The sequence below is a fragment of the Ceratosolen solmsi genome, unplaced genomic scaffold (genome assembly GCF_000503995.2).
Source record: "Ceratosolen solmsi marchali unplaced genomic scaffold, CerSol_1.0 scaffold30, whole genome shotgun sequence".
NCBI lineage: Eukaryota > Metazoa > Arthropoda > Insecta > Hymenoptera > Agaonidae > Ceratosolen > Ceratosolen solmsi.
Window position 1 is genome coordinate 2,945,592 of NW_011948421.1, and position 20,258 is coordinate 2,965,849.

Sequence of the window (20,258 nt, forward strand, 5' to 3'; positions counted from 1 at the left end):
GTGATCGCGGCGAATTTCTTTAGGAGCGTGTAGCGCCGAAACGCCCGCTGAATCGTCAACGCGGCGTTGCGCGCCTTCACACCTCCGTACTTACGCTCCAGCATTTCGATCTGCTTATCGAGCAAATCCTGCGACAGCTCGTACCTGAAATTCACGAACCGTTAAAGTCGTCGCCTAACGCTGACACTATCGATCGACTGCCGACCGACCACCCTCCCGGTGCACAATTCCCCAAGTTACCTATTCGTCATGAGAGCCAATGCCGATTGCCATACATCGTACCATAGCGAGTACATCGCACCCTCTCCTGCACTTTATCCCTTCGTCCCTTCTTACGATATTTATCAGCGAGTTGATACAATTATTGATTTATCGCGCCCGTAATTAAATGTTACTTTTCGAAGTTGAAGGCGAAGGTGAACACGTATATATTCCTACTGTTAATTACTTTTGCCTTTAATTTTCATTTTCGATTCTGCATACGTGCCCGTAGCATACAAGCGTCGAAAGTTTAATTTTTACTTTTTAATACTTGGATCATTATCGGTGGCAATCTTCTTGTTTAAGGATTTTTAAGTCTTGGCGGCCAATAAAGTCAACAACATAATTGCACCGATACTAGGTATTTGCTTGAGTGAGTAGATAACGTAGATGCGCTTAATTTTTACGAAATTATATCTGTTGTGAAATTTTCTATTAATAGCATTGAAGAATTTCTATTAGTAGGGTATATACTCCAAGTGATATTGTTCGCTCACCGATTACGTTTGGCCGCGTGTAATAATTATATGTGAATTGATGTCCACTCGATCATACAGTTAATTTAATATTTTTAATACGTACAATAATTGTAAAAAAGCTCTTCATTCACCTACAAAAGTTATCGCTATTACGAATTATCCTTCCATATGAAAATCTAAGAATTTTAAAATAAATGTTATCAGCGAGTGCGACTTTATTAGATGTATTCTCTACGCTCGTCTACATTCCGTCCTAAAAACTATTAAATGAAAACACATTCAATAAGGAGTCATAAAATCGTCATAATTCATCACCTGTATAAATATTTTTCATATATATTAAGAAAGATGTATATTATAAAAAAAAAGAGCGAATTTCTCGTCTTATAATGATTTATCAGTTTATTACGCTTGGGTGTTCAATTATCACTGTAATTATGCATTTTGAGCATTGAACTAAATTTTATATCGCATGTCGTCCAATAAATCCTTCTGTTACAAATTACTCATTCGATCCACACTCGCGCTCAGTTTATAATTTCATGGAATTGACACGAGGCACTCGTTTTGCATCGATCCACGAATCTTTGAAGCCTTGGATAATATTCAGGCGCGCTAGGCGTACGCAAACCTAAGTGTAGGAGAGCGGTCGAGCGTTAACGTAACCAATTGCCAATGCGAGCGTAATTAAATTCTTATTGTGTCGAGCTGTCCTCTGACAAACCACCCGGCAGCCCACCTCCCGTCGACTTCCCATCGACGCCACGAACCTGGAAATCGACCGCGTTCACGGTGCACCGTACCCAAGCCACACCCTCGGGCCAGCAGCCGCGGAAGAAGGAAAAAATGACTCACGCGGCCTGCAGTCGGCACCGCTTCATCACGTCCCCGTTGCGCATGGAGGACTTCTTGTGGCAGCCCTGCTGGTAGGGCGACTGCATTGGCTGACCGCCGCCGTAGGCCTGGACATGGGGCCCGTAGCTCTGGGCCTGGCCGTAGTTGCCGTGCTGCTGATACTGTTGGGGATACGGGCCGTGCGCGTAGTTCTGGCTGTACATGTACTGGCCCGTCATGTAGGACGAGGACAGCGCAGGCTGTGCCACCGAGGACGAGTATCCGCAGACGCCCGTCTGGCCCTTCCCCAGCCGTTCCATCTTCTGTGGGAAGCTGCAAGCAAAGGGATTATAGTTAGTCGGTACGAACGTCACCAAATGGGATGGATAATGTTTATTTCATAGATAATGGCCATTAATCGGCGAGCGAGGTTTTCCTCTCGAGCGATTCGCTCTTATCAAGGCGCTTTTAATGGCTCGCCCTGTTTGAATTATCATATGTGCGCCAAGTGCCGGCTTGGCTCGCAGTCTCTATTTATCCGTGCAATCGCCAAAGTACATTGGCGAGTGCAGATTTGTCGATAAGCCTGTTCGAGCAGCTCCAGATAAATATAAATTAGTATTAATTTATTTATCAGGGATGGAAAATTAGCGAGGCGAGGGTAAGATGATAAATTGCTTTTAACGAGACTGCATTTGGTCTCAGGATGAGGCGTTCGTCGCCCATACGCGCATTCGACATCGGCACGGAACTCGGATTTTCATAAATCTCTTAAACATTCTTTTTTTTTTTCTTTTTTCCTTTTACATTTTACTTGTTTTCCTACTTAGCTTTGTGTTTATTATCGTTCCTTTTCCAATTGCGAGAAACAACCTAATAAATAAATAAATAAATAAATAAATAAATAAATAAATAAATACATAGATAGAGTTATAACGAAATATCAAGGTGATTTAATTAAGTAAATAATTAATGAATAAATGAAGAAAGGAATGAAAAAGTAAAAGGAAACGGGAAGAAGAAAAAAAAATGGATTTATGAAGAATGAAGGTATTATGTATATTTTATGTTAAAAGAATGCTTCGCGCGACTTATTAACGTTTCAAAAGAGAATCTAAAATATTCAATGGATCAAATACCTTTAATATTAAAAGTCCTTTCAATTTCACGAGAGATGAGTGTAAAACCTTTATCATTCTTTCATTATTTCATTCGCCTTTTAATGGTAAAAATCACATTCTTTTCGTCAACAAAGAATAATTAATTTTTACTGCAAATTCCAAACCCTTACGTTTAATTGTATAATCGATCCGGTATCTCGGGGCTAATAAACATTCATGCATTTTGAAATGTTGAAGTGCGACACGACAATGACAGACATTTTCCGTTTAAAATTACGAAAATTAACATGAAGACAATGGGATTACAGAGCCTCGCCGAAGAGACGATTTTTTTCCCAACTGTAGAGAGTGATTTATTAGGTTGTATATATGTATGAATGGGCCTTTATTATAGGCAGGTGCTTTTATTTAAGCCGTTGTTTTATGCATTCACTATTCCGCTCCTTCTACGCACGCAAATTCCCTTCCCCTTTCCATTTAGTCTCTTTTCCTCTCGCTCCCTGTGGGCGTGCGAGTACGTACGTGGGTTTTGTTTTAGCTCACAATGGAGTTACACTTGTTATGCGACTATTAACGCGGCGACGATGATGAAATTACGTCAGCTTGATTCGAGCGCGCAACGATCAAAAAGTGAAAGCTTATACGTTCGAGTGATCCACGCGCAGACCACTCGCACGATCGAAAAGCTTTTCACACTTCCAACCATCGGCAAACAATTTCTATCCGTTCCGCTCAATAACAAGTCCACTGATAAGGAGCTGCCCTCTTCCCTTCGATCCGATCGTCAGAATCAGCCGCGGAACTAACTGTACACGCGCGACTGTAAATAATGTTTTGGTTAGGGGGTGGGGTCATCGATAATCGAAGGCTTAATTTAAAAGTGCGGTTGGTTAGTAGTTGGATGGCGCGAATGTAACGAGGCTGAAGGCCCCTGGCCGAGGAATAAAACAGCCCAAGATATTTAAAGTATTCGGTGCCATTAGCGCATCTCTTCACTTGTAAAAGTCCTGTCTGTCGTTCGTCGCACGTTCGTCGTGTCCACCTCGGGGACGCCGTCTCTCGAAATCAATACCACCACCCACCGCCACCCCACCCCCCCCCCCCGCCAACAGGATAATTAGAGCGTCGGTCAGTAAACGTGATGTTGGATTTCGACGCTCTAAGCCCCCCTCCTGCTCACGATCCAATGTGCCCAAGAGTGGCAAAGTCCCTTGGTGGTTGAGAATCAAATCGGGGCTTCTCGCGTCAACGAAAGGATAATTGGTCAGGAAGAGGGAGGAGAGAGGAGCACGAGCTCGACCAATATCCGCCGATAGCCGAGCGCAATTTCCGGCGACGATGTGCCAATGGCCCCGGCACACCCGGGTGATACGGACAGGCCAAGCAGATGCCAAACGAGCTGCCTCCCTCCTCACCACCATTTTCGGCTTCGCTCGTTTTTACAAGGCGAGCGCGCAATCGCCGCCATCGGCCCCTCTTCCTCGTCCTCGCTCTCGCCGCGCAACAGCCGCACCTATCTTGGCCAATCAGGTGAGAAAACAAGCTACGAGGAAAATCACTATCCACAGTCTCGGGTGCGAGTCTTAATTGCTTGCCGCGTTCGAGTAGTGCGAGCACCTGACTCGAATTCGTCCCATTCCGGAGGCTGGCCACCCTCTCTCCCCCAGCTCCAGACCACGGGATCATTAGGAATGTGGGCCCGCGAGCAACTGGAAGCGATGAAAGAGAGACTTTGTGCGTGTGTGAGCGCGCGTGCGGGAGGGGCGCGCGGGTGTGTGAGGAGGACGTAGGTCGGCAGCTGGCGCGAGGGCCGCACGCGCCAGGTGCGTCCGTCAGGACGCGTGCCATAATGCCCTACCGAGCCACACACCCCCCTCCCCCCTCCCCCCTCCCCCTGCCACCACCACCACTGCAACCACCATAATCGCTACCGCCTCTGCCTCCGCCTCCTCCTCCGTCATCACATCCCGTGTGTCTTTTTGGGGCGAGTCATCGCGCGCCAGGGGAGCGACGGATCGACGCTGGCCGAAGAATGCGCGATATCGTATGCGCGCGACGTTCTTGGAAAAAAAAAATAAAATAAAATAAAATAATGCACATTGTTATCGGGTAGAATAAAAGGGGTCCTTTTCGATGGTTTTACGGAGTTTGAGCTGCCGCTTAGGGATGAGGTGAGCGGCGAGGGAGCGTGGGTAGGTGGGCCGGGGAATTGAAAAAAAGTGGAGGAGGATAGAAAATCGAGACGATAATATTGTAAGTCGGGGAGAGAAATTTCATGGAGAAGATTATCATAGTTGGTAGAGGCGCGGGCACGTACGTACCTACCTACCTTTTACGAGTTCGTACGGTACTGAAATTATAGCGTCGAGCTCCGTAAAATTTAAGGCATGACAAGGAGGATTTTTCACATGCATGGACGTGCCTGTCCGTAAAGTCGTAATGTCGTAATTTTCCTGCGACGCGCTCTTTCAGTCCCGAAGAATTTATTGGAAAATAATTAAAACTCGCCTAAATTTCAAAATTGATGCACACCTGTGTCTTGTGAGTGACGAAAGGAATTTTTTACAGCGACATTTGTTCATAATACATTGCATTGACAATCACATTAAGAAATAGTGGGGAGTAATCGAACGATATGGTACATCAATATTTACAGGAATAAAACGGGAAAATGAAACTGCTGAAAAGAATATAATTAATAAGCTGTATAACTAGCGCTTATACGAACAAACACAAATGTTTAAAAAAATACTCGAATATATATTTCTGTAATATAAATTGCATTTATGGATGCTTAATACATTTTAACACTTACGAATGATCTAATAATATTTATCACGCGATACAATGTACGATTACATAAATAATAAATAGTCAGTAAATTTGAATATTGTTATTACTGTAATTCGGATTTATAACTCTAGGAGAATATAAAATGTAAAATTTTTGCTAATACTCCTTGAATATTGAAACAAATTCCGGATATTGAAAAGACATGGTTTTATATAAATTGTATCACTTTCGTGCAATTTTATGTTAAAATATTCATCATTAATGCAAAATGTGCAATAAATCAGTTGCTTATATATATATATATATATATATATATAACGTAGGGTTATTATGAAATTGGTTTGTAACGAAAAGAAAAATGTATACATTAAAAAGTAAAAAAATAAAATTACTTGGGTGGATTATTTCTTAAGTTTGTAATGAAAGAAAAATGTCAAATCAAATATATGCATAAATGAAATGAATGAAAAACAAGTATTAAGTGCAATTATTTATTATTTATATAATTAATTATTTAAGATTGTATCAACTTACTGCAGGAACGTATAATATCTACTGTATCTATCAATATATCTATAACAACATCGGTGTGCGTGGGTGAGTGGGTGGGTGAATGGGTGCGTGCGTGCTTGTCGTATATTTTAGCACAGAGAGAGAGAGAGAGAGAGAGAGAGAGAGAGAGAGAGAGAGATTGGACGGACACGGACAATATTAATTACACCGATCAATTACTATTTCTCTTATCGTCGCGCTTTCGCGTCTGCCTATTCCGGGTCTATTTAACAGAATAATACTTTGTATAAACTCATATGAAAATATGAATCGGAGAAAAGAGAGAGAGAGAGAGAGAGAGAGAGAGAGAGAGAGAGAGAAAAAAGTGGCGATAATTTGCTAAAAGACTGGTGAAAATAAGATTTAGCAGTTAGTATGAATATCGCTTGAACGATGAGAGAAAAAGTCAATGATCAGAGGCAAAGTTATTCGAGACAATGAATGGTAGTCCGGAAGCTCTACCCCCGCAACGTGTCAGCTCGCGAAACATTTGCCGAGACGATATCGCGGACACACGCGAGTCGTGGACGCACAAGGCCGTGACCACCACGCACGTTCATGCTTCACGTACCCCACTAAAAATCCAGATACAAAGATAATCATGTTGAGGGCTGGCGTCGGTGCTTCAACCGCTTCTTCTTATGCCTCTTCTCTTATGCTTTAGCTTATGCTGTTGCCGGTATTATGTAAATCGACGGAATATTATGTCCTGGGCGTTCTCGTTTATTGCGCTCCCATAGTAGCCGTGTCTTTGAGGGAAGATCGGCCAGGAGAGTTCGGCAAGGACTGGGGGGGCCGTTGGCCTTGGAGCTCGGTCGGAGAAACAACGTCGACGGATAACGCGCGTTACGTGAGAGCTCGTTGTTGTGTGGCCCTCGCGGCCCTCTTGGCCCTCGTGGCCCTCGTGGCCCTCGTGGAGAAACGACGTCGGATTGGCCGATGAGAGCTTGGCCACCAATAAACGAGCGTACGACTCGAGCGCGACTGAAGGACTGAAGGATCGCGCCAGCTGCGCCTGAAGAAAACGGCTGGCAGCTCGTAAGCCCGAAGGATCCGTCCTTAGTCGGGGAGGGAGGCGGTAGCGTCGGCGGTGGCGTCGGCGGTCGAGTTAAGGATGCGCCGTTTCGTACAGTCTCGGATAAAAATCGCCGAGCTAACGAGCGGAAGGCACTAATGATTCGTCTGGGCTTTGTCGCTTGACGTTTTATAAATAATGGCCCTATTCGGGAATGTGGCTCTGACTATCGTGACACGTCCCTCTCATCTGCTCGACAATCAACAATTTCATTTAGAATTCTATTTTCCAGTTTGTCCTATTGTAGCTTTGAAATACCTTACCGAGTATAAATAATTAATTATCCAATTTGGACTCGATTAATTCTATGTAACTAAGCTTCGTGTACCAAACTTTGCAACTTATATGTTGAAATAAGTTGATATAAGTAAGGATAATCTTCAAGTATTATAATATCAGGTAATGATTTTAAATAAAAGTGCTTGTACGAAATTGAGCTGAAAAACGTGTACAGCTTCTTTTAAAAATTTGATGGCATTTTACGACAAAGTATTAAATTAATAATTATTATAAAAGAGCGAGAGAATTGCCGCCGCCCTGTTGCCATGAAGTCAATTGTCAATATCCGGAGATTTAGATGATATCCGACGACATTAATACTAATGTATGCCGAGGTGATGAAAAAAAAATTTTTTCTTTTTTCTTTTTTATTTCATTGAATAAAATATATGAGAATTAATCTGCGACTGTCTTATTAATATTAATATACGTATATATGGTAATTAACGTTGTAGGCTGATTTGCTCTTTATAATCATTTGTAAATAAAGTAAATCGTGTAAATTGCCCTTATATTACTTCATGTTATGTTTAAGTAGCTAATCATTATGTTTAAGAGTGTGACAATTCTGTAAGAAACATTTATGTAGAGTAATAATACGTAATTAGAGCATTAGATAGATACTCTCGAACATTATCTAATAAAATGTTCTCGAAAGTCACGTGACACAATTTCCGCTTACGCATTTAGCACTAGTACACGATATTGTTAAGTGGGTGTAACGTAATGGCGTAAGGTCTGCAAGCTCGAAAGATCCTTAAAAGTCCTTAAAAAAAAAAAAATATATATATATAAAATAACGGTAAAGGGCTGTGGAAAATGGACTGAGGGTGAAGCTGTAAAATATATTTGTGCCGATAAGAGGACCCGAGTGCGCTACTCGGGGAGACAGCAGTTGTAAGCACTTTCTAAGCCAATTGCCCATGGCCGCGGCGACGTTCAAGTTTCATTTTCAGCACGAGCGTTAAGAGCTCTCTGGCGAGACTCTTTGCAGTTAAGCGATTAAGGGAGGCTGGGCGGCCCGTCGCGAGCTGCATCATTACAAAGGTGAGCGCGCGTAATCGCCGAGTTTCGTGGGCTATGGAGCTCGTAAATCTGCGCGACAGCGGCCTCTTCTCGTCTTTACGAGAGATTCGTTTGACGGCTATGCGGCGACCATAGCTTGACAAGAGTGACGATATCCGGGGTGGGTGGTAGTGTGTGTATGTGGGAGGGGGAAGAAGAGGAAGAAGAAGAAGAAGAAGAAGAAGAAGAAGAAGAAGAAGAAGAGGGAAGGCCGGAAGAAAAGGCATAAACACTGGAGTGTCGGCAGGTAGCTGTGGGATGGAAATCGGGCCACCCGTGATGCTCAACCCGCGCCCTTTACCGGACGGAAGCGAGGATCGCATCCGTTTCATCACTGGCGCCCCGCTAAAAGCCCGACGATGCGTTTCCCTTTGTCGCCTCCGTCGTGGAGGCCCGAGATGTTTGCCAAACAGACTCGTGAAACGCGTGGCGACAAACTGTCAACGGTCGCCCGAGGAATTCGGGCCTACCGATTTTAATCAGTGCCCGTCGTCTGGCTTTCTCCGTCTCCTCTTCCTTCAACGATCGCAGCATTCCTTTGGAAAACTCCTAGGCGCGTGGGAGATACTACACCGCCCGGCTTTCGACATTGACTTGTTTCTTTTTTCTCTTTCTGTTTTTGTTATATATATATATATATATATATATATAGTGAATGATGCGCGACACGTTATGTTACGTCAGCTAATTCAATGGATGTAAATATGGTCGAATGGACGATATAGATTAATTCTTATGGTCGATGAACGGCAAAGCTTATCGCTATTCACCAATGTGTACTTGAGTTAACGGTTATTCAAATATATTCATATTAATAAATATGAATGGTTAGTTAGGAAATTTTCCCGGTGGTGACTCGGCGGTAACGTCATGTTCTCTGTTTCGACACGCATACGTAAACTCAATGTAAACACGATGAAAACTATTACCGCGGTCGAATGAATTTCCATAACGTAACGTCCTCTTCTCCATGATCGACACAGTCCAAAGTCAAGAATACGCTCGGTCCCGCATCGAATTAACGATGATGTTCGATCGGCCTCCGATTTATCGTCCCAAGCGGACGGTGGTTTCACCCTAATGTCGAACGACAAGGGAGCAGGCAGAGAGAGAGAGAGAGAGAGAGAGAGAGAGAGAAAGAGAGAGAAAGAGAGACACTCATCGCGATTCGTTGCGAGGTAAGAAGTTATCGATAGAGCTCGCCAAGTTCCAATGTGCTAATGAAGAATATCGATCCAAGAGCACCTGTCAATGTATGTATGCACGTATGTGTGCATGTATGTCTACAATACGTTGATACGTAGCTTTTTAAGACCTCGGTAACAGCAGCTGCTTACCACTCCAGAAATGCTCGAGATAAATGCAGGAGGTACAAGTTGGAACGGGACAGAATGAATGAAGGCGACTCGTAAAAGTGGCCTTAGGAACGCGTCAAATGGAAATGTTTTCGCTAGCTTTTTCGGTCAACGGGATTTTCCAGTCGACCCGTCGCTTAACACCGACTCTTCCTTTTGTCCTTCATTCTTTATCGCACGTATATACAGTACATAGTGCTTGCCTCGCTTGTCGAACCGATGAAAATCCTCCAAAGTTTTCGCAGTCCCTCCTATTATCAGATTGACCCAAGTAAAAAGCCTCGAACGAATGGTTTGTCTATCCTTCTTGTTGCGTCCAAGGATAATGGATTAAATTAAATAGTTTATTCGTCAGAGGGTGCCCCCCCCCCAGAGGCGAGATAAAGCCATCGTTGCCCTACCCTTGCATTAACTGTCGGGCGAAATATTATCGTCGATGATCGAGCCTTAAATTGCGAAAAGAACGCGAGGAAGAAGCCGAGATACAGTAAAACTAACTCTAAACCGATATTTGCTGTCTCATTAAAATTGTTTATAAAACTTGAGATAATTATTTTACCGGGGCGAGACTACCTAAAGCCCTAAAAAATACCAAAAATCTCATGCATATAAGAATTAAGTGTCGTTCCCATGAAGCTCTCGGCCATCGTAAGCGGAGAAAATACATGAAAAAGGCCGAGAAATAAAGGGTCCGCCGTGAAAAGTATCGAAATTAAGTTGGATGGAATAGAGGTAAGAGAGAGGGCGCGAGTCACTTCCGCGTAACGAAAGGCGTCGGTAAGAAATACACGCTCGTCAAGCCCTGGAAAAACAAACGGTAATGGAATAGGAGGAGACTCGAGCGAACGCAGATGTAAACGCGCTCGTGGCACCTGCGCGATCCTTACGGAGCAGAAGATAAAGCAGCGCGAGCCGCGCATAGTACCCGCGCGATAATCGAGATGGAGAACGGGAGAGGAAGAAGAAGAAGAGGAGGAAAGAGCCGAGGTTTTGAGCCGGAACATCTGCCCCGAGACTCGTGCCACGCTCCGCACGTGTGCCACTCACGCGCCCTTCACTACAGATTTTCGTCCCTTCCATCCCATCGGTTCTTCCTCCTCCCTCTCGGACAATCGTCCGCGAACACCTGCCCGGCTTCGTCCTCTATCCACTCGGAAAAGATTCTCCTGTTGCTGCTGTTGTTGCCGCCGCTGCCGCCGCTGCCGCCGCTGCTGCCACAAGAGGAGAAGAAGGACAAGAAGGAAGAAGAGGACAAAAAAAAAAAAAAAAAAAAAAAAAAAAAAAAAAAAAATTACTGGCCACATGTCGCACAAGGCTCGACATTAGATAACTTGACAAGGTGTGTCTTGCATTTATAGCCCAGTTTATGGAGCCGATCACGGAATGGCTCTGTGACGTGGAAATATTACTCTGTCCCCTCTGCGAGGCGATATTTCACGCTTTGAAAGCGTCTGCGATGAAAGCTCGATGTAACGAGCTTTGGCGCATTCATGGCTTATTGATCGATTGGTTATAATTAACTCGGGAGTGATTTGTCGTTTTTGCTTGTTTAAAGCATTCGCGCGTCGTCGCACATCGTCAATTATGCCAATGGCCACATTACAGATTATTATAAATAATGAAACATCGGCTACCGTAATGTCTCATAATACCGTTTTAGTGCAAAAGAATTTATAGAAATTTAACCTTTCTAGAGCAAAAGAAAAAAAGAAAACGTACATCCTTATTTCTTTAGAGAATATACTTCCGCTTAGCTTTATAATACCCAAACTTCAACAATTCCCATGCGAATTTAAATTTTAAATAGAGTAAATGAATATTCATGTTAGATTTAAAATATAACCACTGAAATAAGCAGAGTCGTATCAATAAATTAACTGCCTAACGTGAAAATATTTTTACTGCTATGTAAGCACAGATTAGATTATTAATATAATTAAATGAAACGACATAAAAATTACCGCGGGCAGTATAAAGCTTATATACAAACGAGCGCGCGCGCGCACACACGCACACGCACACAGAAAATCCTTTTTGCGTTGTGTAATATAATGTAAAATTAACGCTCACCGTAAAAAAATAACATAAACACGCGCGGCGTACATTAGCGTCCAATTACAATTAGTAATACATGTGCACGTGTACGCGCGCTCGCGCGTATTATTTTAATACAATTAGCGAAATTTAAAAACAAATATAGATGTCGGTAAGGATGTTGCTATAATTAGAATTATTTGAAACGGCTCTATCAAACACGTACGCGCGCTTCCATGCCCATCGTCGTAATTAATCACAAGCAAGTACGATCGCGATACTATTATCGCGACGAGATGTACAAAAAAAAAAAAAAAAAAAAAAAAAAAAAAAAGGGGGAGATTTTAGTAAAATTTTTTCATGGAACTAGCTGACGAGATGAAAATATTGGGAATGAAAGAGAGGTGGAGGAGCGATGGCCAAGCGATCCGAGCGGCAACAAAAAGTAAAAGAAGAGAAGGCGAAAAGAAAGAACAGAAGCCGAAGAAAAAGACGAATAAGACACTGATGGCACGTGTCCAAGTGGCAGCTGATGCTCTTCATCGAGGCAAAAGGTGCATGTATAGGAGGTGGAGGAGTAGGCTCGACGTCTGAGAGGTTCGTCTCAAGAGAAACCTACCCGCTCTACGCCGTCCTCCAGAGGTTTTTCTCTATTTTCTGTAGCGTATTTTCCCACTAACCTTTCACCTATCGTGATATGCCTATATAAATAAATAAGAACCCTAAATGCCAATGGGATGAAGATGAGAGCCGTTTCGATTACCGGTTGCAAAGGGCTAAAAAAGTAGGAGGGGCAAAGTGTGTGTTACAACCGGCACATCGATGCACCGATGCATTAAGTGATTTGGTGAATTATGTCATTGGCAATTGGGGCTTTACCGTTTAATTATTACAAATGACAAAGTAAAAAAAAAAAAAAAAAAAAAATTGGCTAAACTTTAGTGAATTTGTAACAGATATGTTTGTTAAATCGAGTAATATTTACTCTGCATAATTATCGTCGATATCGTACGAGATAAACATAACGAGCATTCAGTTTTATAGGTACGGCCTTCAACAATTGATAAAAACAAAAATTAATAAAAACGAAAGAAAACAATGAAGAAAAAATAAACTGTACATCAATTTTACTAGGATATAGTGATAAAATTCATATCCGCTTACATCGCGATCAACAGTAGTATATAATGTTACGCAACTATACTAAATACACTAACTAAATGCCTACAACTACAGCCGTAACTATTATTGCAAAAGAATGATCAGCCAAGCGTACTTTCACGACGGCATTTCATCCCCGTAATAACGGTATAAAATAAACAAGCAACTCTGTACACTCAACGAGCACGTCACACTTTACGCCTCGTAAACTAATGATTTGAATAATCCCTGCGGTCGTTCATTTCCACGTCCAGTGCTTTAAGCTCGTAAAGATAAAGCATCGAGCACGTAAGATTTCCTATCAAATGATGTAGTAAACGAAATTTTCAGCTCATTTCGAGCTTTTATGCTATTATGAGATTAATTTTGAAATTAAGAATGTGAGACGAAGTAAGCGAGTGATCGTAATAAATTCAAGGCTTCGGATAAGAAATTGAAAGACTGTCGTCGTGAGTTCGGCCCTCGAAGGCCCTCAAGATGCCACTCGAATCACCAATAATGTCGTTTTGTAAACATCACTAAATTGTTATATTTTGTCGAGCTTTAGTAACGCACTCGTTTATCCTCAAGTGAAGTGAATTTGTCACCCCAATGTAGTTATTTGGCTTATTAAGAGAATGTCACCTAGCGATAATTGTAAATACGCGTTCAAACACGTTTGTAAATACGTTTTCGAGACACCAATCTACAATCTATGAGCAAATCCACATTATGTGTATGGCTTACGGGTACAATATCCTCCTGCTAACCAAGCCACCACCCACGTTCATAGTGACAACGTGTAATTCAAACGGGAAATTAAAGTCAGTTATAAGTAGGATATTTAATAATTTGACAAAAGTATATTCGAATAAACAGATAAGAAGAAAGAAGACAAAATACAAAAATAAAAACAAATGCTTTGTAAGCGATTGGGCCGATGTTAAGTTTCCTCTTAAAAGCACGCAAAGTCACTACTAACTTCTTCCCCTTGATCCCTCAGCGTCCCCACCAAACTACAATTTTATTTGTTTCGTGCTTGGCAATATTCTTTATTTTACTTTCGCGCAGGCGATCGGCGATATATTTTAATTTATTGGATTGCTAATGCGCTCAAAATTGTTTTGCTTTGACATTTATGTTTGATCTTTTCAACTCGACCAACCCAACCGTGATATTATACGTAAGGATCTCTGTTTAATCTAACGTATTGGTTCGACATTTACTAATCTATTATAGGCAATGTTCTGTTATAGACAATTCTAGATCAAAAGCGTTTGACAATTTGAAGTGAAAAAATACGAGCGTCGATCGATATCGATGTACTCACGTCCTCGACGCCACGATCATTGCTAAGCAACTGACGAGCAAACTTATTAAAAATCTTCGAAATACCTAGAAACTATCTGAAGCGGCGCCAGGGTACAATCACAAAAATTCTCCGACCCAATGTAATAATTAGGATATCGAGTAGCTGCATCGAGGACGGCGCGCTTCCCTGAGATTTGCAAATGCGCGACGACGAAAATCGAAGAAGAGACCCTCAATTTCATTTGCAATTTGTCAATAATAAAATAAACAAAATGTCGGCGGGTTCGATAAGCTCAGCCACACATCAGCGAAACTCGATTAAAGCGCAGTGGCACAGAAGCTAGCCGACTCGGAAGTCGGTTGTGCAGCGGCGCGAACATAATTATCATCGAGCAATTAACAAGCGTTGATTGCCATTAGAGCGAGCGAACACTTGCATCGGCACATCTCCTCGCCCCCCCCCCTCCTCCTCCCCCACCGACACGTAGATTATGCGAGAGGGAGGCCAACTTTTTACGCTACGCGCCTCTAAACATACGTCAAGCGGGTCAGAGGTTCACTGAACCAACGCCAAAGTATTAAACAACCTGGGCCGGTGATGTTGCCGGGGAGAGACACTGGGGGGGGGGGGTCCGCGCGCGCGGCGTGGTAAACATTAACGAGATGAATGCGCGCGTGTGTATTTCACGCGTCTAGTTTTATTATTTTTTTTTTTTTTAATTAGCGATCCGTTGCGTTTTACATGACAGGGCGGCTTTGACGTAGGAGCTCCGCGCGTATCTCAGAATTGCATAGAATCCAGAGTTGTCACTTCGAACTTTGAAGCCGGCGATACTTTAGACCTCTTTCAAGTTTCCGAAGACCGATGTACAAATTATTCTAATATGTCTATATATAGATAATAGGTCGTACCGGAGTACTAACTTGAGATAACTAATACAGATATTTAAATATACAATCGTGCACAAAGAGAGATGTTTTTACAATCGCAACTTTCCACGGACATTTTTCACTTACACATTTCGTATTATATATTATATCCATCCATATTCCATATTGCATCGCTTCATATTTGCAAACTTATCGAGCTTGATATGTGCATTATAGACGTTCGATTATATGCAAGTATCGTGTCAAATTATTATCAAACACAGGAAGCACGCGTAAGCAGCAAATTAACTTTATAAATAGAATAATTGAATATTTAAGAATTCAGCAAACCAAGAACAAAGTATATCAATAATTCGCAAAACTGTAAACTAATTACCTTTGTAAAAATAATCGTTGGCTGGCTGCACCTAACGGTAATTAATGAACCTGCGCAATAGGCGATTAACGGTAAACGTAATAATATTTGTCTTATATTTGAATTTCTAAAATTTAGTTAAAAAAAAAAAAAAAAAAAAAAAAAAAAAAAAAAAAAAAAAAAAAAAAAAAAAAAAAAAAAACAAGAAGAAAAAAAACAATACATACTTTAATTTTAAGATTCATTTTTTCTTTCTTAGCTAACGACAATAGTAACGAATAAGCAATTAAATGCATAAATTAAATACAACTTTCAAGCTCCATCGGGTAATATTTAAATTATGAACGTTTCAATATTCTCTGTCTAATTCCATATTATTTCATATTTCCAAAATAAAGAACGAAAGAACGATTAAATAATAATTCCATTCTTCTGAATAACTAGCCTTGTATTATGGATAATATTTTTATAACTAATCGAATAGAAAAAAACGAATAGCTAAATAGTTGAGAAAATTATTGATTAAGGTTACGGTAACTTTAGAAATTTTTATAATTATGAAAAAAGTGCTTTTAATTACTTCAAGTATGAACGCATAAACTATGCCTTTCAATAATATCCACCAACCAAACATTCGAGTATTATATAATACTTTCTGCTATGATAAATTCATGCACTTTTGCAACGAAACGAGGCAATAAAATATTAATTAATTATAACACATGTGCAAGCTTATCAAAATTATTAAAAATAATTATACTATTTTATCATTTTATTTATGAATAAACGATAGCAAAATTGTTATATAGTAAAAAATATGAAAACCAATAGTAGCGCGTCGTACGTCAATTTAATCAATTTTAATTATATAATTAGAAATATATTTGTAATTTCTTTTACCAACGAAATCATTCGCTAATATTCGCAATACCTATCCAAATATATATATATATATATATATATATATATATATATATCGTTCATTATAATTTTTAACTTATAGCGATTAGGCAGTGATAAGCTCGGCATTATAAATAAAATTTGCCCACAATTATTATTAATTATTAATACCGATAATAGGATATTACAACTGTAATTTTTTTACTTACTCTGTCCTCGATCGTTTGGTTACGCAACAAAAATTATCTACGCCTCGGCGCTGCTCGAGTCTCCTTTACCCGGACAATGGCAAAATAAAAATCGCATCGCGAAATCTCAGCGAGCGCTCACTGTACGTTATTGTAGTTCCGCGTGAGAAACTTCTTTTTCCTTATCCGGCTCACGGCACGCCCGATTTCTTCTTACCGACTCCGTATGATTTCTTCAACGAGATACTGAAATGAAGAGAGGACGGTGCCGAAAATGGAGGGAACCGAGCACGATGGTATTTATCACCGATCCCATAGATTTATGATACCCTCGCGTTATCTTCGACCGCGTTCCCCATAAGCCATACACCCTTTCATTAATCTCGCCACTCTGTACCGGAAGTAGTCTCTCGATTTAAACGGCAAACCACGACGCTACACACGCCTAAATATAGAAGCAAGACGTTGCACACTCTGCCATTGCACAATTACGCCCCCGCGATTCTCCTACCGCTCTTTACTACGGATGAGCTTTGTCTGCGCGGCCGCGCATTATTATCCTTTGACATCGCATTCATTCTTCGCTCAATTCATATCGACCGACGTTATTGCCTTCTCATACGTCGGCTTTGCTAGTCGCCTTTGCTAGTCGCCTTTGCTAGTCGCCTTTGCTAGTCGCCTTTGCTAGTCGGCTTTACTTGTCGCCTTCTCCACGGGAGCCGTTTAATTGAAATAATGTTTGCTTAGAAATTCCGGGGAGGGAGAGAGAGAGAGAGAGAGAGAGAGAGAGAGAGAGAGAGAGAGAGAGAGAGAGTCGCGTGGCATCCTCCGTCTCAGTAACCAGTATCGCAGCCTTACAGCACAGCGTATTGCGCGTGTTGGTGTACGCGCGCGTACAGACCTGTGTGCCTGTCGTACAGATCTGTGTGCCTGTCGTTTGTTGTTGTTGTTATTTAGTACACTTGTATGTATGATACAATGTACTTATATCGTCATCTATTCCGTGCGTTGAGATTTGTTTGACCTCGTGATTCCGAAGGTGGGTTAGGTTATGTAGCTGTGGTAGTAGGTAAAAGAAGCCAAATATTTTATAGGTTACTTTTACCGATGCAATAGGTGCACAAGTGATTATATAAGATTGATAATTTCAAATGTAATTTTAGAATTTGTTCCGTACTCCATAGTTTTAAATCAATTAAATTTTTAATCTCGTTGCAGCGCCAAAGGTATGCCTGATATAATTTTGATTTTAACGAAATAATCTATTTTTCGTCCAAATTAATTTTAACTTTAATTTATGTATTTTTAACTTACCTTACGAGCTTTTTAAAAGCCACGCGTCAAACACATGAGAGATCATATATTAAGCGTAGATTATTCGGAATTTTTTGTATTTACAAGATGAAAAAATATCGATTCTAATCTAAGGAATATAGAAATGATAGTATTGATAGACGCTATGCTATTAGTTAAAATAATGTTTTAACCTACATCCTTTTATAAACGTGGTAGATCAATTTATTCATTAAACTTGTTATTATCGTCATAATAAGAATGAGTATTTGGAAAGTTTATCAATTCTAAATTAAGCATAGTTTAATTTTTTAATTTTTTTATTTTAATGTATTCTCTTACGAGGTTTTTTCTTACGCTTTACCTAAACAACGGAGTATCGTTAATGTTTGTACATATAGTTTATTAGCTTAGCATTTTTCACTTATTTGATTGACTCTTTACTACCGGTAATTATGATTTAACAATGCTTGTGAATATCTCTTCGAGTAATAATCTTATGGCCTTTATACATAAGTTAAACTCGTTTAGGCAGCATGAATTTTATGTGAATAATTATGTAACAGTTTTATTTCAAATCCACTTTTTAATACGAGAAATTTTTAATAAGTCATTTACAATGCTTCCGTATTATTATTATTATTATTATTGTTGTTGTTGTTGTTGTTGTTGTTGTTGTTGTTATTAGTATTATTATTGTTATTATTATTATTATTATCATCATTATTATCATTATTATTATTATTATTATTATTATTATTATTATTATTATTATTATTATTATTATTATTATTATTATTATTATAAAGCACTTAATCATATACTTGACACCAACTACACATTTTATATCTTCACCATTAGTTGGACGAGTATTTAAAAAGAAAATTTTGTAAATCTTAGAAAATTAAAATTATAAATTATTCACACGGTTATTATGAATTTGATGAAAAAAAATGCATTATGCACATTGCTAACAATATCTATCTAAGCTAATGAAACTAAAATTAAAAAGTACCTTTAACGATATGTGTGAAAGATAAACTTCTCCGAGAACAACTTATCTCATACATAATGATCGATGTCATATGGTTTATTTAAAAATAAAAAAATCATTTTTAAATTCATTACATATTTTATAATAGCAACGACTCCATGCTACTTCGTCATTTCATTTCACTACCATCACAATACATCTTTTTCTATATTCAAAGGAACATTAGGCCTTCGTATATTTTATTTTCATTTTTCTTCCCATCCAGTCATTCCTTTAACTATTTTTAACTATTCAATTCAAAATATCTGTATATTAATTTTACAACAACAACAAAAAAAAAATTACATCACAATACTGAGAAGCTTTAATATGATTGTTTAATCTATTCACACGAAGATGCTTCTCTTACAAGGAAAGTGCCTAGTTAAATTCATCGTATTGTACACGCTTCTACGCTATATTATTACATGACTGTTGGTAATAAAGAATAATTATTTTACTCCGAGTTTTAGACAAGCTGAAGGTTAAATCCTTTACAAATAACACGAAACACTTTTACGAAATTCAGATGCCACAACTTTATTAATAAGCGCGTTAATTTTAAACGCAAATAGAATACGTCTTATTTTATGTTAAGACTTTTAATTAATAATGATTCATTACGAACTAAACGAAAATGTAACTTTTTAATTATACTCGTGAGGATTTTACATTTTCAATAAACAAAATTAATTATTGCAAAATTAATGCAATACAATATTGTGAATTAATTGAAATACAAGGAATTATATTTAAATAATAATTGCGAGGCAAACGACAAATGGTAGGTCAATGGCTAATAATAATAAACGTGAATTTTATGTATTTCTTCAAACAATTACATTCGATAATTCTTTATAAATAATATCAACAAAAATTTTCGTAGCGAGTGGACAATACACTGACAAGTAAACCCAATAAATTAACAAAAAATTGCCGAAGGGTAAATTAACAAAAATGTTTCTAATATTCAATTTCTCTATATTAATGATTATTGATTGTCAGCAGAAATATCAATTAATGTTAATTATTTTTAACGGAAAAGATCTTCGCATCAAACAATACTCCAACTACACTAATTAGGGTCAATCATTAAATAACGAACCCACCACACGTTCTACATTGTCGCATTTTAAATATTTTTTCCCGTAAACGCATTTTATCAGTGATTTCATTTAGTTGTAGTTACTTTAGTAGTAGCAACTAACTTGAAATTCAGTTATTAAAGTGATTGTTAATTGATGGACTAAAGTAATCGCTTACCAATGGACACGATTTTTTAATAAATAGATATTTAAT

The 20,258-nt window shown here is 39.4% G+C and overlaps 1 protein-coding gene across 1 annotated transcript in view; it reads right to left on the bottom strand.

Annotated features, from left to right (window-relative positions):
- Positions 1–20,258, bottom strand: part of siz (Brefeldin-resistant Arf-GEF family protein schizo) — a 126,144-nt gene that overhangs the window by 7,051 nt on the left and 98,835 nt on the right. The window contains exons 2-3 of the mRNA XM_011498479.1: positions 1,596–1,907; positions 1–144 (exon numbers count right to left, since the gene is read on the bottom strand). The exon at positions 1–144 is cut by the window's left edge and continues 177 nt beyond it. Coding sequence (XP_011496781.1) covers positions 1–144; positions 1,596–1,907 — 456 coding nt within the window. The remainder of the gene's footprint in view (positions 145–1,595; positions 1,908–20,258) is intronic.